This window comes from Pogona vitticeps, chromosome 3 (assembly GCF_051106095.1).
Source record: "Pogona vitticeps strain Pit_001003342236 chromosome 3, PviZW2.1, whole genome shotgun sequence".
Lineage (NCBI taxonomy): Eukaryota > Metazoa > Chordata > Lepidosauria > Squamata > Agamidae > Pogona > Pogona vitticeps.
Genome location: NC_135785.1, coordinates 159,693,014 through 159,709,396, shown reverse-complemented (window position 1 = coordinate 159,709,396; position 16,383 = coordinate 159,693,014). Strand labels below are relative to the sequence as shown.

Sequence of the window (16,383 nt, the reverse complement as noted above, 5' to 3'; positions counted from 1 at the left end):
TTCTCAGCCCCAATCCATATGTTGCCATGAGCATCCACCCACAGTGGGATAAAGGGGAACGAAGTTCTTCATGCTTCCCAGCATTAATGGGTGTTCCCACATATACTTCTGATAGTATCGAATACACCAGGTAGCAAATGGGAACTACACTGAATACCATCATGCAAAAACCAAATGCTCCCCATAACAATTTTCAAAAAAATAAGACCTGGAGAAAAGGCTATTGTATCCGCAAAGAGCTGAGAGTGGTCTTCCATATTTGGCCCAATACATACTATGTTTCCCCGAAAAGAAGACAGGGTCTTACATTAATTTTTGCTCCAAAAAACATATTTGGGCTTATTTTCAGGAGATGATTTTTTTTCATGCACAACAAATCTACGTTTATTCAAATACAGTCATGTCATCTTCTAGTTGCTGCACAATGGTGGAAGGCGGGGTTTCACTTAACTAGGGCTTATTTTGGGGGTAGGGCTTATATTATGAGCATCCTGAAAAATCATACTAGGGCTTACTTTCAGGGAAACAGGGTACCAGCGTGAAGGGGAAAACCTCTGAATTTTATATTTTCACTGCCCTCTTTGACTTTTATATTGTCAGTTACGTATGCTCTGTCTCTAGCTATTGCGACTAAAAGTCCCAATGAATCTTTTGATCATTTTGCTGCTCTTTTCCCCCAAAGGGGCAACCCCCCTTTGGTGTCATTCCCTTTTCCAGTGAACCCACTGTGATGGTCACAACCAAACATGCTTATATTCCTCTTCTTTATAGGTCAGTACAGTAGTTTCCCAACATTGAATCTCCAGATCTTCATGGGCTGCAACTCCCAGAAAGTGGTGAAGGCTTCTGGGAGTTGCAATCCAAGAACATTTGGGAATCCATGGTTAAGAACCACTGCCATAGGTAGAAACAGTCAGGGGGAAGAGGCTGGTGGTTAGTTGTCCAGCAGAGGCTGGAGAAGAGTCTTCTGCAGTAAGAGGTCCTTGGGAAGAGACACAACAAAATATGGTATGATTACTTTCCCTTCCCTAGCTACTCAAACAAATAGTGAAACACTCAAATCAAGAGAAGGAGAAGTATGCAAATATTCCTAGTGATGCTGCTAGTATGTCAGATGAAAACAAACAGAGGTAAAGCTGTTAGGGTGTATGTGGTCAAACATGCAAAAAGAGGTGGGTTATCACTAAAAGGGCTACTCACAGCTAGACAGCTCCAAATAGGGCTTTGTGCAAGCATAAAACCAATGTGTATGAATCACAGAGAAAATAAAGAACAAGCAGTATTTATATGATGGAGGAAATGAATCAATTTAAACACCTTGTCCATGTTTCACGAACATGTCTTCAAGTGTTTAGAGTTTGTGTGCAGCTGCAACTATCCTCAGTTTCTTCCACTCATATCTTGGTTCTTAAACCATTAAAATTGCCCAGAATATCATCGGGCTCCAGCTACCAACCCTGGATGACATCTTCACATCCCGCTGTCTGAGGAAGTCACACAGCATCCTGAGAGACTCTTCCCATCTTGCTTATAACTTTTTTGAACTGTTACCGTCTGGCAGAAGATATAGAACAATTAAGACTCGGACCACACGTTTTCTAAATAGTTTTTATCCTAGAGCTATAATTGCAATTAATAATGAGCTTAAAGACCACCAGTAGTGAATAGTTAGTTGGACTGTGTTACTTGGCCTGAGGTGTACATGTTTGTATTTTTAGTGGGGGACTTCTAGTGGGTGGGGAGTGTTTGGGGAATGTTATGTGTGTGCATGTGTCTGGTCTCTGGGTGTCTGTGAATTTTGTTGTATGGTATACTGTGTATATACTTACAATGAAAATAAATTATATTATTATTATTATTATTATTATTATTATTATTATTATTATTATTATTAATACAGTACAAATATTTACATTGATAAAGACAGTCAGCAGTAAGGAGAACAATGGAGCAAATAAAGAAGGATGATGTCTGGTAAATGTAGTCTAAGGCAAAGCACAAATATTGGTTCATCACCCTGAAACTAGGACTGCAGAAAAAACTCTCCTACCAAAATGTCATACATATGTTTCCACTGTATTAGCTTCTCTGAGGTTAAGCTTAACTGAGTTATCAGAGGCATGTATTTGTCTCAAAGTTTGGGCTGGCGGTAGAGTTGAGCTTCGCAAGGTGCCAGGATCAACCAAAACATCTTGACTAATATCGTATCTCCCCACCTATCATCTGTGCCTGCTTCTTCTGAGAGACTCTTAACAGCATGCCATCTCGGTAAAATAAAAGACTACAGATTACTACTTGTGTGAGAGAATTCTCAGTGAATGGTTTCCTAAACATTCTGAAACAGGGAACCTCTCCAAAAGAGAAGTCTACTCTATAATGCCACTTGTATAATGTATGAATATGCGACAGGCTCACCATGCATAGTAACTGCAGTGCATGTGGTTTACATCTAATCAACACAAACTGCTTTTGTTCTTGTCTGTACTATATTTGCATATCTTATTAACTAGCTATTTTTATCTAATAATCTCATTCACAACTGTCTCTTAGATTTACTATTAGTGGAAACCTTTTCAGTGGTGATGCCTTTGAATGAAGGGAAAAGCTGTTTCCTCCCAGCATAAGTTTCTTGCAATGGTGCTACATTATGTCACATAATGAAGGAAAACAAAGAAATGGAGTCAGCCACTGAGATGACCTCCGATCCCACTACTGCGGTGTGCCATAACACTCCATTTAAATGCTTATAAACTTCCCCCTTCCCGGAAATTACTCCCCTGATTTCATCCTTCTCACTCTTCACAACTTCCTCTCTCAGATTTTTGGCTAAAGAGACATTTTCAGCTCAGCTCTCATGTATATAGAGACAGACAGACAAAGATGTAGCTTTATCTATACAACACACACACACAAGAACACTAAGCTCGAAATACGCATAAGATACATGTTTCTGGCCACTACTGGAAATATTTATTTCTGTAAATGGCTTGTCCCACCCAATCTTCTCCTTGGTGGGAAAGCTACATGACACATTACTATGCTGGCAAAATGAGACACTGTCCCAGTGTCTGGAAATATCTTGTAATATCTCCATCTTTTCCTGACTCCACAGTAAATTTCTGGAGAGTCTTAAGAGAAGGCAAAAAGCACCACTGATGATTTGCTAGACTGTGTAATGAACAGTTTAACATGTTTTTGAGACCAAGGATGTTAAAAGTGTTACATATGGTCAATCCTCCTATATGTGAGGTTTGGACTATCAAGGAGATGCTCAGTAGAATAAATGCTTTTGAAATGTGGACACACAGAAGAATCTATAACTATCAGGAAAAAAAGAATAAAGAAGTATTTCATTGGATAGGAAATTGAAAGTAATCAGAGGTGATTATTAAAAAATCCAAGCTGTTATGCCCCAGACACATAATTTGTTATGATAAATACAGTGATGTCTCGCAAGACGAAAATAATTCATTCCGCAAGTCATTTTGTATTGCGAAAATTTCATCTTTTGAAGCACAGTTTCCCATAGGAATGCATTGAAATTTAATTAATGTGTTCCTATTTGTTTTGCGAAGCACGGCCATAGAAAAATTTGTCTTGCGAGTCACCAAAAAATCGCAAAACACTTTCATCTTGCGAGTTTTTCATTGTGTGAGGCATTCGTCTTGTGAGGCATCACTGTACAATATAGCACAATACATTATTGAAAGGTAGATCAGTGGTTAAATGTGGAAGAGGTAGAAGATGGGCTTCTTGGATGAATAACATCAGAGACTAGCTGGGCTTTAATGGAGAACAATTAAAATACACAGCTAAATAGATATATGTCATAATGGTAGACGTCCTCAGTGACTGAGAAGCATTCAAAGAAAGGGAGAGAGAGAGAGAGGTCAACTTAAAACCAAATTATACTTATGATAGAAAATACATATTAAGTTAATTAAAATGTCCTATTTCTGTATCACAAATAAGTAATACCTGTTGCTGCCTTTGCCTCCTCATTTGAGCAAACTGTGACATTAGGATCTGCCGATCCAATAGCTCCATTCTTTGTTGCCTCTGTATGTCTACGGTTGCTCCCATTCCAACTCTGATCTCACTGGATGGCTCCGTAGATGAAAAAATTGGTTCAAGAGTCCAAGCAAATATTTTTGCTATACTACTGGGTACACAAAGTACATGATACACTTTTAACACACTGTTGCTGTAGCACATCCCAGAAATCTGAAAACAAAACCAAATTAAAAGTGAATGAGTAAAACAAATTAAATAAGTTAACAGAACAACACAGTGACAGACAAAATTCATATAATATTTTTGCCTCCTGTACCAAGGTGTATTATTTGCATCATCTGATGTAAATTTCAAAAAAATGATATTTCTAATGTCAAGGAAAACTCTGAAGACGTAAATAGTATTTTCACCCCACACATCATTCTAGATTTTACTGAAACATCTCCCTCTCTGTCATCAAGAATGTGGTTATTAGCTACTATATGAACAATCACATTACTCTGAATAAAAACTGCTAGTAATGTTCCCTTTTTTAAAAAAAAAATCCTGTTTCTCATAATAAGGAAGATGCATATTAATTAAGATGCAGACTAAAATTTCTGTCACAGAGAGATACAAAATATAAGCTAGAACAGGGTGGGGAAGTTGTTTATCATAGAAATGGTCCTGATAGTATGTAATTAAGATCACAAAAATATTAACATCTGAGAGTCTATGGGGGATAGTATGACATAATTAGAAACTTATGAGAAGACTAAAATGTAGTTTGAATGTTTGTAGTGAAAATACCAATTGAGCAAGTCGTGTTATTAATTGTTGGCATGGAAAATCAAGGCATTAGATTAAAAAATGAAGCCCATACATGCTAATTTTGTTCTGCTGATAAAACGGTTTAAGCAGATTATGAAAAACGTGAAACAGTACAAAATGAATGAAGGGCTTTATTAAGCAAGTCCTCCTTCCAATTAAATTCTTCCCATGTTCTTACTATGTTTAATTTACATCTCACCCTTCTTTCAAATAGCTTAGGATAGTGTACAAGATTATTGCCAGCTCTGTTTTATTTTTACAAGAACTCTGTAAGGTGGTGTTATTTAAAAAACAAAAACATGGCATCAATTTCAATTATCACAACCCTTCCCTTCTTCTGCAAATATTAATAGAGGTGAAAATCCTAGCTGCAGAGGGCTTCCTTGCCATCCAGATATGGGTTTCAGGGTGCTGGGGAAAGGGAATTTATTTCCCATTCCTTTCACATTGAAACTAACTCTTCTGCCAGCTGAATACCATCTGAGGTATTATCCCCATGACAAATTGCGGGGGAGCATAGGCTGTGTTTAAGAACGTTTTTACTTTCCTTTGATGTATAATGTAGCATGGCAAGAGGTATGACCCATTTTCACCCAACATTAGCTTGGGAACAAGACAATATAGTATCAGCAGACCAGTGTTACCCAAATTCAACTCGTCAGCTATCTTTGCAGAAATCTAAAACGGCAATTTAAGAATTACATATGCCACTACAGCCTGCTATCAGTGCAGTTACTTCTACTACCTGAGCAGAAAACTATTGATAAAATATTTTCATTGAAACATGCATATATAAACACTAGTGTTCTACTTAAATTAGTAAGTTCTTTGATGTTGAGAACTTCACAAGTTATCAGCTGGAAGGTAAAAACATGCAAATTAAAGTTATTTTGCATTTTATGAAAAATTGTTTTCTGCAAATTACGACTGTTAGAGATATTTTTACAGTCCCGCAGTTTTCTAAACAAACTGGGTTAAGAGTACTGTCTTTGAATCATTATGCACAAAACTAAAGAAGAGTCTGTGGCTTCCTTTATTGAGTGAATCCATCTTATATTTGGTCTTCCTTTTTTTCCTGCTGCCTTCAACTTTTCATAGCAACAGGAAAAAAAGAATACCACATATGAGATGGATTCACTCATTAAAGGAAGCCACAGACTTGAGTTTACAAGAGCTGAGCAAGGCTGCTGAGGACAGGACATTTTGAAGACCACTCATTCATAGGATTGCCATAAGAGAAAGGCAATTTGACAAAAGGTAATAACAGCCTGTTATCTTGTCTGGTCCTAACTTGTTGCAAAATACTTAATACAAAAAAGGCAAGTGGGACAACAGCACAAAAGGAGAATCATGGTGTGATTTTCCTTCCTTTCTACTATCACTACTAACAATCCCCTTCTCTCAGGAATAAGCAATGGGCAGCCACTCCATTCTCATCCTTGTGAAAAGTAGTTAAATTACTTCTGTGGGTAGTCAGAGAGAAAAAAGGAAATCTGTTCCAGCTTACTGTTGCAAAAAAGTTAGTTACTCTGAAGCTGTTGCTCCCATAAACTTTATGGATTTAAAAATAAAACTACAAATCACCAAAAGTCACTAAGTGGAACATTTATTGAGACTGATTAATGTGTCTTCTTCAGGATTTACTAACACAGCATTGTGAAATCAATAACCTTCTAAGAGCAGACAGACACGAGTTAGCCTCATGCATGAAAACTGGCATACTAAAATAATCTTTTTCTTGTTTGTCTGATTACATTGAGGTCAAATGCCTTGCCCTTTGGGAAAAAAAAGTATTGCTTTCTAGAGTCTGCCACTCACCCATCCCAACTCAACCTTTGCTTTCACTTCCAAAAATCAAACAGATACTCTACGCTGGCCTAAGAAGACAATGATATCCATTTAATATACTTTTTGCTAAACAAAAGATGTACAAATCAGCTGGAATTATTCACATTGTACAGAACATGAAAAGGAGAAGTAACTTATTGCTGCCACAACAGTTGTCATGCATGTGAAACAAATCCGTCACATCATCTCATCAAACCGTCCTCTCTTTGCTGTTAGCAAAACATCAGGAAGCCAAAGGATAATTTTCTGATAATAATGCAAGGCTCCCAAAGGCTTCTGCAAGGCAAACTAGATCTCTAAGGGTGGGATAGGAAGTTTTAAATTAAATTAAATTAAAGATTAACATCACCAGGTAGTGACAGCATCACAGTTTACATGCTGGAGCTGTACCAACTGGATTTGAGCCACTGTATATTCTGTGGAATAAACTTCACTTGGTAAGTTTCTTATACAATTCTCTGTGTACATGATCATGCTTTTTAAATAAAATGGGAGGCGGTGTCTTTGTGACAATGCTTCTTTTGATCTGTTAATCAAAATGTTCTCAAGCAACATCAAGATTCTCAGTCGTTATTTATCACACATTACTCCTAATTTCAAAAACAAAACAAAACCATATGTGAAGAAAGAACAATAAAAAGCAAGGATAATTTGTGGGTAACAAAATGCTGGCATACAAATTCTTGCAGTGCTCCCAACTGTAAAATTCAGCACCACCACTGGGATGAGATCGAAATAGTTAAGCTTCTGAGTAAATTTAAAAGTCACAGGAAAAGGAAATTGGTAGCATTGTAGCAATACATAGACAGATTTTACATTGGAGGATTGTAACAAAAGGGTACTCCCAAAGCATCTACATTGGGAGCAGTGCTTTTTAACTTCTTAATATAAGATGTGGAGTTGAACAGAGGAGTAGTCAAACTTGCAGATGACATCAAAGTGTTCAAATTCCAAAAAACAAAAAGGGATCATGAAAGGCTTCAAAAGATCTCAGCAAACTCAATAAAGACAAATTAAAATGGGAAATGTAGTTCAATTCAAGGCACACTAGAACAAAAACTCCTAACTTTATTTGAAAAATTCCACAATGAGTCTAATAACTTTCAAGTAACCACACTACCAACCTTAGGAAATGTATTGGCCAATATATATATGGGCTTTCTCTAGTAGGTCTAGATTTCAATGCTTGACAAAATTCTTTTTTTAAGAAAAAAAAAATTACACAGTGATCTTTCCATAGAACAAAGCACAATCTGAAACATCGCATGACTTTCTTTTTAAAAATGTTTTAATAGAGAAGTTTCTTATTTTTAGAAGTTTCACACACACACACACACACACACACACACACACACAGAGAGAGAGAGAGAGAGAGAGAGAGAGAGAGAGAGAGAGAGAGAGAGAGAGAGAGAGAGAGAGAGAGAGAGAGAGAGAAACAGACACAACAACTACTGGGGAAATGGAAACATAAATGATGGGAGGCAGTAAAGGGACATAATACAGTCATATAGGAAAACAGCATAAAGGAGATTACACAATGCATCATGTTTCTACTAAGACAGAAGCTGCACATGGCACTTCATTCCCAAATTCCACAGAGGGGAAATCATTTTGTTTACTGTTTACTGTCTTGAAACATTTTGCTCTGGCAGAGTGAAAAGCTCTAAAAATAAGGGTTTTTAAAAGGAGTGCCAGAAAATATAACCGCTCTCCCCACTACTGTCTTCTAAATTCTATGGTTAGGTGCAAGAAGTTTTTTAAAAATATATTTTTATATTTTATATATGAAGCTAATTTCTTCCCCCACCTCAGTGCAGAGCCATCAGACAATGGGAACCTTGGATCCAATCCAACGCATTGTTAATTCAGTTGTTGTTGTTTAGTCGTTAAGTCATGTCTGTCACTTTGTGACCCCATGGACCAGAGCACGCCAGGCCCTCCTGTCTTCCACTGCCTCCCGAAGTTGGGTCAAATTCATGTTGGTAGCTTCGATGACACTGTCCAACCATCTTGTCCTCTGTTGTCTCCTTCTCCTCCTGCCTTCACACTTTCTTTTCCAGGTAATCTTCTTTTCTCATGAGATGGCCAAAGTATTGGAGCCTCAGCTTCAGGATCTGTCCTTCCAGTGAGCACTCAGGGTTGATTTCCTTCAGAATGGATATGATTGATCTCCTTGAAGTCCAAGGGACTCCCAAGAGTTTCCTCCAGCACCACAACTCAAAAGCATCAATTCTTCGGCGGTCAGCATTCTTTATGGTCCAGCTCTCACTTCCATACAACACTACAGGAAAAAGCATAGTTTTGACTATGCAGACCTTTGTCGGCAAGGTGATGTCTCTGCTTTTTAAGATGCTGTCTAGGTTTGTCATTGCTTTCCTCCCAAGAAGCAGGCGTCTTTTAATTTCGGGGCTGCTGTCACCATCTGCAGTGATCATGGAGCCCAAGAAAGTAAAATCTGTCACCACTTCCATATGTTTCCCTTCTATTTGCCAGGAGGTGATGGGACTAGTGGCCATGATCTTAGTTTTTTTTTGATGTTGAGCTTCAGACCATTTTCGCACTCCCCACTTTCACCCTCATTACAAGGTTCTTTTATTCCTCTTTACTTTCTGCCATCAGAGTGATATCATCTGAATATCTGAGGTTGTTGGTATTTCTTCCAGCAATCTTAATTCTGGCTTGGGATTCATCCAGTCCTGCCTTTCGGACGATGTATTCTGCATATAAGTTAAATAAGCAGGGAGACAATATACAGCCTTGTCGTACTCCTTTCCCAGTGTTGAACCAATCAGTTATTCCATATCCATTTCTAACTGTTGCTTCCTGTTCCACATATAGATTTCTCAGGAGACAGATAAGATGGTCAGGCACTCCCATTTCTTTAGTTTGCTATGTTTGCTATGGTCCACACAGTCAAAGGCTTTTGCGTAGTCAATGAAGCAGAAGTAGATGTTTTTCTAGAACCCTCTGGCTTTCTCCATAATCCAGCGCATGTTAGCAATTTGGTCTCTAGTTCCTCTGCCCCTTCGAAATCCAGCTTGTACTTCTGGGAGTTCTTGTTCCACATACTGCTGAAGCTTACCTTGGATGATTTTGAGCATAACCTTGCTAGCGTGTGAAATGAGTGCAATTGTACGGTAGTTGGAGCATTCTTTGGCACTGCCCTTCTTTGGGATTGGGATATAGACTGATCTTTTCCAATCCTCTGACCACTGTTGAGTTTTCCAGCCTTGCTGGCATATTGAGTGTAGCACCTTAGCAGCGTCATCTTTTAAGATTTTAAATAGTTCAACTGGAATGCCATCACCTCCACTGGCCTTGTTGTTTTGAGATTGTATCCCAGTACAGCTTTTCCCACTCTTTTGTTGACTATGAGGACTATTCCATTTCTTCTACGGGATTCTTGCCCACAATAGTAGATATGATAATTGTTTGAATTGACTTCGGCCATTCCCGTTCATTTTAGTTCACTGACGCCCAGGATGTCAATGTTTATTCTTGCCATCTCCTGTCTGACCACATCCAGCTTACCAAGGTTCACAGATCTTACATTCCAGGTTCCTGTGAGTATTTTTCTCTGCAGCATTGGATTTTCCTTTCACTTCCAGGCCCGTCCACAGCTGAGCATCCTTTTGGCTTGGGCCCAACCACTTCATTAGCTCTGGAGCTAGTTGTACTTGACCTCTGATCTTCCTCAGTAGCATGTCGGACGCCTTCTGACCTGAGGGGCTCATCTTCCAGCGTCATATCTTTTAGCCTTTTGTTTCTGTTCATGAGGTTTTCTTGGCAAAGATACTGGAGTGGCTTGCCAGTTCTTGCTCCAGGTGGATCACGTTTAGTCAGAACTCTCCACTATGACCTGTCCGTCTTGGGCATCCCTGCACGGCAAAGCCCATAGTTTTTCTAAATTACTCAAGCCCCTTCGCCACAACAAAGCAGCAATCCATGAAGGGGGTTAATTCAGTAATTACCACCAAAAGGAAAAACAACTAGATTTCACCTGCAGATTTCATGACTTCATACCAAAAAGAAGTTTCAAAAACACAGAGGGAGTGAAATTAGATATGTCAGCAGCTTTCCAGCAAAAAAAAAAAAAAAAAAAAAAAAAAAAAAAAACAGCTACAGTGCTGGGAATAATGCAACTATCATATATAATGCAACAACCCTACTTTCTTCTTGCTGCTCCCCTCCCTTCAGGGTAACTATATCCAGGTCAAGTCACACATAAGCTGTTTAGCCACAGTTTTGAGTGGTGCAGGGATGGGTGGGAGTGCTCTTAAGGACAGTGATCACACAATATCTTTAGTAAAGCACACCAGCCTGCACCTAGAGTGCTCCTACCTGCAATGTTTTTGGCCCTTGTAAAGGAGCTTCTACATTTCTGGTATGGGTGTGATCTCTCTGATTTGAATCAGTTCCAATGCGTGTGACTGCTGGAACCAATCCAAAGCAAGCCTTCCTCTTTCAATTTGCCAGTATCATAAAGTGGCTTAATAAGCAAGCCACTTCAAGATATTGGCAGGTGAATCACTTCCCCTGCTTGGCAGAGGGCAAAATAAGTGAAAACATATTATTGAATGTATGTAGATGATTGCTGATGTGCTACATCAGTGATTTTAAAAAAATAAAAGTATATTTTCTTTGCTCGCCTTAGACGGCTAGTGAAGAAACTACCAACAGTGGAATCCACGGTAGTGGCTTCAGCTGTTGGCAGTTTCTCAACGAGTCCTTTAAGAGAAGGCAAAGAAAAGTGGTTTTTTTATAACTTAAGCAGCACATCGGCTATAGTTTATATACATTTTTTTAAAAAATCCACTTCTCCTGCCCTCTGCCAAGAAGTTATTGATTTGTCAATATCTTGAAGTGGCATTTACTCATTCTAGGAATAAGTTTAAGCAAAGGCTAAAAATTTGCCAGCCTAAACCTAAACATTATAGAATACATATAAAGTCAAAGAATTAATCTTACAAGTTGTTGAATAATTTTTAGAAGTTAAATATTATTTAAGAATTATTCATTATTAATTCTTGCTTTTACACATGCAAATAGGACACAAAATCAAACCAAAGCATGTCTCATATGTTCCAAAAAAATTCAAATGCTGATGAACTACTAGTTGACCACAAACTATATAACACACTACCGAAATCAGTTTATCATTCTGTCAGATTCCACCATTTATTAAACCACATATTCTAACTGTTCAAATGAATGGGACACAAACAAAGCAGTCATCATCTTACTCATTTTTAACGGTAGGTGTATCTTGTTTTGTGGTTTGGTAACAACAACAGCCCAGACACCTATGCGTTCAAGTATACGTCCAACTGCTGGATAGTTCAGTGGTTTAGGTTTCTGGCTATGAAGTCAGAGGTTGGGAATGCAAATCCCCAATGTGTCTCCTTGACAGGACTGGACTTGATTACCCATATGGTCCCTTCCAGCTCTGCAGTTCTAGGGTTGTTATTATTATTTATTATTATAACTAATTAAATAGGGAATCTTGAAAACAATGTAGCTGAGTCTTAGTATAAATACAGATAGGTTACATTTTTACTTCACATTAGAATACTTGTAAGTCTTACAAGAATCTTAAGCATTTATTTTTAAATTTTGCTCTCACATTTCATTTGGGTATGATAGAGTCACACTGGATGATGCAACGAACCATGGTGTTAGAGTCTATTTACATTTGCTAAATCTACATGGCAAAACTGCATTCAAGATAGAGTCGGTAACTTTAGTGGGGTCTTGACTTGAGAACTTAATCTGTATTGGAAGGCGGTTCTCAAGTCAAAAAGTTCTCAGGTCAAATCTGCATTTCCCATAGGAATGCATTGAGAACCATTTCATCCGTATCTGCTCTTTTCCGTCCATAGAAACTAATGGGAAGCTGCTATACCGCCTTCGACCACTAGAGGGGGATATTTTGTTTCTTTTTTTTCTTAGGTCAAGAAAGGTTCAGGGAAGGCAGGGAAAATACAGTCCAGGCAGTCCAGGACCAGGCAGTCTGAAGACTGTCTCCCAATCCACTCTCTAAACACTGGGAGGAGTGAGGAAGCAGACAGGCACCCTTTTCACTGGCCAACAGTTAACTGAAAGTTCACATTTTGCATTTTCCCTGCCTCCCACGTGGGTTTTTTTCAGTTTGTAACTCAAATCTAAGTACTTAAGTCAATATTTTCCTATGAGAGCAGTTCTTAAGTCAAAATGTTCTTAACTCGAGTCGTTCTTAAGTCAAGACCGCACTGTAAATGGGCACTTCATTCAAAAACCAACACCTATAATCACCTTCTAGTGAAAAAAGAAAATACAACAAATTTAGCGAAACTTCAGCACAAACGCACAGCATAATAAAGGGGTGGAGGTTTACTATTCCATAGCATGTGTGAACATTTTCATTCTACTTTTAAATATTCCACTTTTCATCAGACAACATGAAGGTATCTGCACCAAGACCCTTATTACGTACGGCTTTTCAGAGAACAGTTTAAAATCATGCCAAATAAATGCTGCAATTTAATTTGCATGCTTTTGTCTCCTACACAAAGGAAGCTACATCTGTCAAAGGATGTCAAGGAAGACTGTTTCCCCTTCATCTGTTCAAATAATCAGTGTAAGCATTTCTTTGTTTCAAAAACAGAAATGAAAGCCTTAATTTTCCGGCTGATTTTTCCAAAAATATCAGCCATTAACCAACTATCACAAGAAAAACAAAGTGATGTTGGCCTAATATGAACTAAGTGGTAAAATATGACCCCTAAATATAAGCATATTTATAGCAAAATTTTATTTGTGATCCAACACACAAAACCAAAGCTTTTTTTCAGATAAGTCTGAAAAATCAAATTACATTTCGGAGGTCCATACCTATATTATTTGAACCCCTAATCGAGATAAATTCAATGGTGCCTGTGATACAGCTCCCTGCATGTGCTGGGCTCCTTCCTAGCCTACTAGGTTAGAAAATAATTTCTCTTAATTGTTGAACTACATTTATGATATTTGTCATGTTTGTCACTTGAAATGAGGGGAGTTTGTTAACGAGGTCAAAGACAGAACTGAAATTCACCGAAGCCTCAATATTGGGAAAGCCACCATCAGAAAGTATTTATTTTTTTAAAAGAAAAAGATACAGCTTTTAAAAATATACTGAATAGCTTATAAGGTTCAAAAAGATTTAAAGGATCTGATGTTTCTCTAAAATACTGTAATACAGTATATAAATCACAAACTCATTTTCTTCTGAAATTCTTCAGTACATACCAGTAGCCAACATATTACCATATGACATTTTTCTGAATCCAGCTTGAACACCCAGCATTTCTTCATTCATATACGGTATGGTAAGTCTTTGTTGTAAAACCTTGAGCATAACCTCCTTCATGGGAAATTCATGGAATAGTCCTAGAGCTACTGCAGCCTTTGGTATCTCCCATCTTGGAGAACGCTTCTAGCCCAGGGCCTTTGTTTTGCTTCAATATTTGTTGGCATATTCTTGTCTCCATTTGATAAAGTCAGTCTCTTTGGCTTAAAAGAACTCTACATATATATCCCATCTACTGCTGATCTACTTCTGACAATTACTTTTAGAGCAGCTTTCACTTCACTTTCTAAAACTGTAGGTTGAGAGAAAGTCACTGTGCTGGTTATTTTGCTCAGGAGTAACAATATAGGCCATACAAATTAGAATCCTGTTTATTCTTTACCCCTATCAGATTCTCCTGGCCCATTCTATCTGCTGGGTAATCACTGGAAGGTGAAGGAACAAAAAATATCTATAGCTTGAGCACTACAGTAGAATTCTTGGCATTGAACCATCAGAATCCTTAATTGGTGGGTTTCTGGTTTGGTTTTGTTCTTTAAGAAAAGGTGCTCAAGACAAATTGTGCTCAGAACTCCTTTGTGCATAGGAGTTCTGGGGAGGCTGGCAAGGTGAAAAGGAACTGATGGGCCATACATTAATTGCATCTGCAGGTCAACCAGTTGATTCTAAAAGTGGGTCCCTCCAATAAATGTATCCAATAAAAGTAATTGAGGGCAAGCACAAGCCATCAATATTATTTATTAATTATTTATTTAAAATATTTTTATCCTGCCTTCCTTCTTGAAAAGGTCTCAAGATGGCTTACAACAATGAGAGACAATATTTAAAGTTGAAAACAATGGTTATATAATGGTGGTTAACATCTGTACGAGGCAGATATTAAGACAAAAGATCAGTAAGTATACTTTTTAAAAAAATGTCACTCTGAGAAATGGATAAAACAAAAATGGAAAACACAAATAGTACTAAAATCCAGTCAAAGCAGTAATGCATAACAATTTATCTAAAAATCACACACAGGTAGCTGGTTACTGAGAGAAGGCTTGCCTGAAGAGAAAGATCTTTGCCTGCTAGAGCTGAAGTAGCTTCCTCAGATTTAGGTGGCAAGGAGAGGTAGAGTTGGGTGTTCTCCACATACTGGTGACACCAAACCCCAAAACTCAGGATGATCTCTCCCAGTGGTTTCATGCAGATGTTTAATAACATAGGAGACAAAATAGAACTCTTAGGGACTCCACAGGTGGAGTGGCCAGGGTGTCGAACATAAATCCCCCAGCACCACCTTGTGATTTCTCTCCTCCAGGAAGAACTGGAACCACCATAAAACTGTCCACAGTCCCAATCCAGAGAAGATAATGTGGTTGATAGTATCGAAAACTGCCGAGAGGTCCAACAAAACCAAGAGGGACACAGATCCTCTATTCAGTTCTGTCGTAGGTCATCTACCAAGGAGACCAAAGCCTGTCCCATAACCAGGCCTGAAACTAAATAGTTTTCACCGACTACCTTGGAAGGTAAAAGTTCTGACCATTTTCAACATGGGAAGATTATGCAAACTATAAAGCTGATAGAAGTTCAGCTCCAGGCATAAAACTATTGTCACCTTTCCCCATCCCACCCCCTAAAGAACTAATATAAGACCACATGTATGCTGACAGACGTATGAAGATCCTATTTTTGGAGAGCTGTTTGCAATTACTGATGCGCACAAATTACGTATTTTATTATAAATAACTTTCTATACAACTTGTAAGGGGAAGTAAAGAGGGGAACAAATCTAGTCTTGTTTCCAGGTTTCACTGAATGACGCCAGAGCAAAGAAATGTTTTAAATCATTTAAAAAACAATAACACCATCCTGTTTTTGTTGCTGTTATGATTAAAACTTGATTTAAAAAAAATTAGTAGTAGTAGTGTACAGAGCAGACCTGATTCTTAATTTTTGGAATCAGAAGGATAAAAAACAAGTTTATTCTTCATGGGAACAAAATCTTTTGTACACAATCACAAAAAGTCTGCTGCTTAGTGTAGTATATTACACTAGAGTAGGATCATGGAATCAATGGGGATTTAGTGAGTCCACTCCTCCATTAATTCCATTGTACGGGTTAAACTGCAGAAGCCTCTGTGCTGCAAGGTCAGAAGACCAGCAGTCGTAAGATCGAATCCACACAATGGAGTGAGCTCCCGTCGCTTGTCCCAGCTCCTGCCAACCCAGCAGTTCGAAAGCATGTAAAAATGCGAGTAGATAAATAGGTGCATGAATGCACACATACTCACAGAAAGGGGATGGCAGATAGGGAGAGAGCGTTCCCCACATGATTGTCCATGTACACACAGCACTCTTTGTATATGGTTTTCCTCTAAGTCCCTCCCTTCCCGGGC

The 16,383-nt window shown here is 38.2% G+C and overlaps 1 protein-coding gene across 4 annotated transcripts in view; it reads right to left on the bottom strand.

The window, feature by feature from the left end:
- Positions 1 to 16,383, bottom strand: part of UBAC2 (UBA domain containing 2) — an 89,885-nt gene that overhangs the window by 18,959 nt on the left and 54,543 nt on the right. For all 4 annotated transcript variants that reach the window (XM_072994654.2, XM_078391407.1, XM_072994657.2 and 1 more), the window contains exon 7: positions 3,979 to 4,224. In XM_072994654.2, the coding sequence (XP_072850755.2) occupies positions 3,979 to 4,224 (246 nt within the window). The remainder of the gene's footprint in view (positions 1 to 3,978; positions 4,225 to 16,383) is intronic.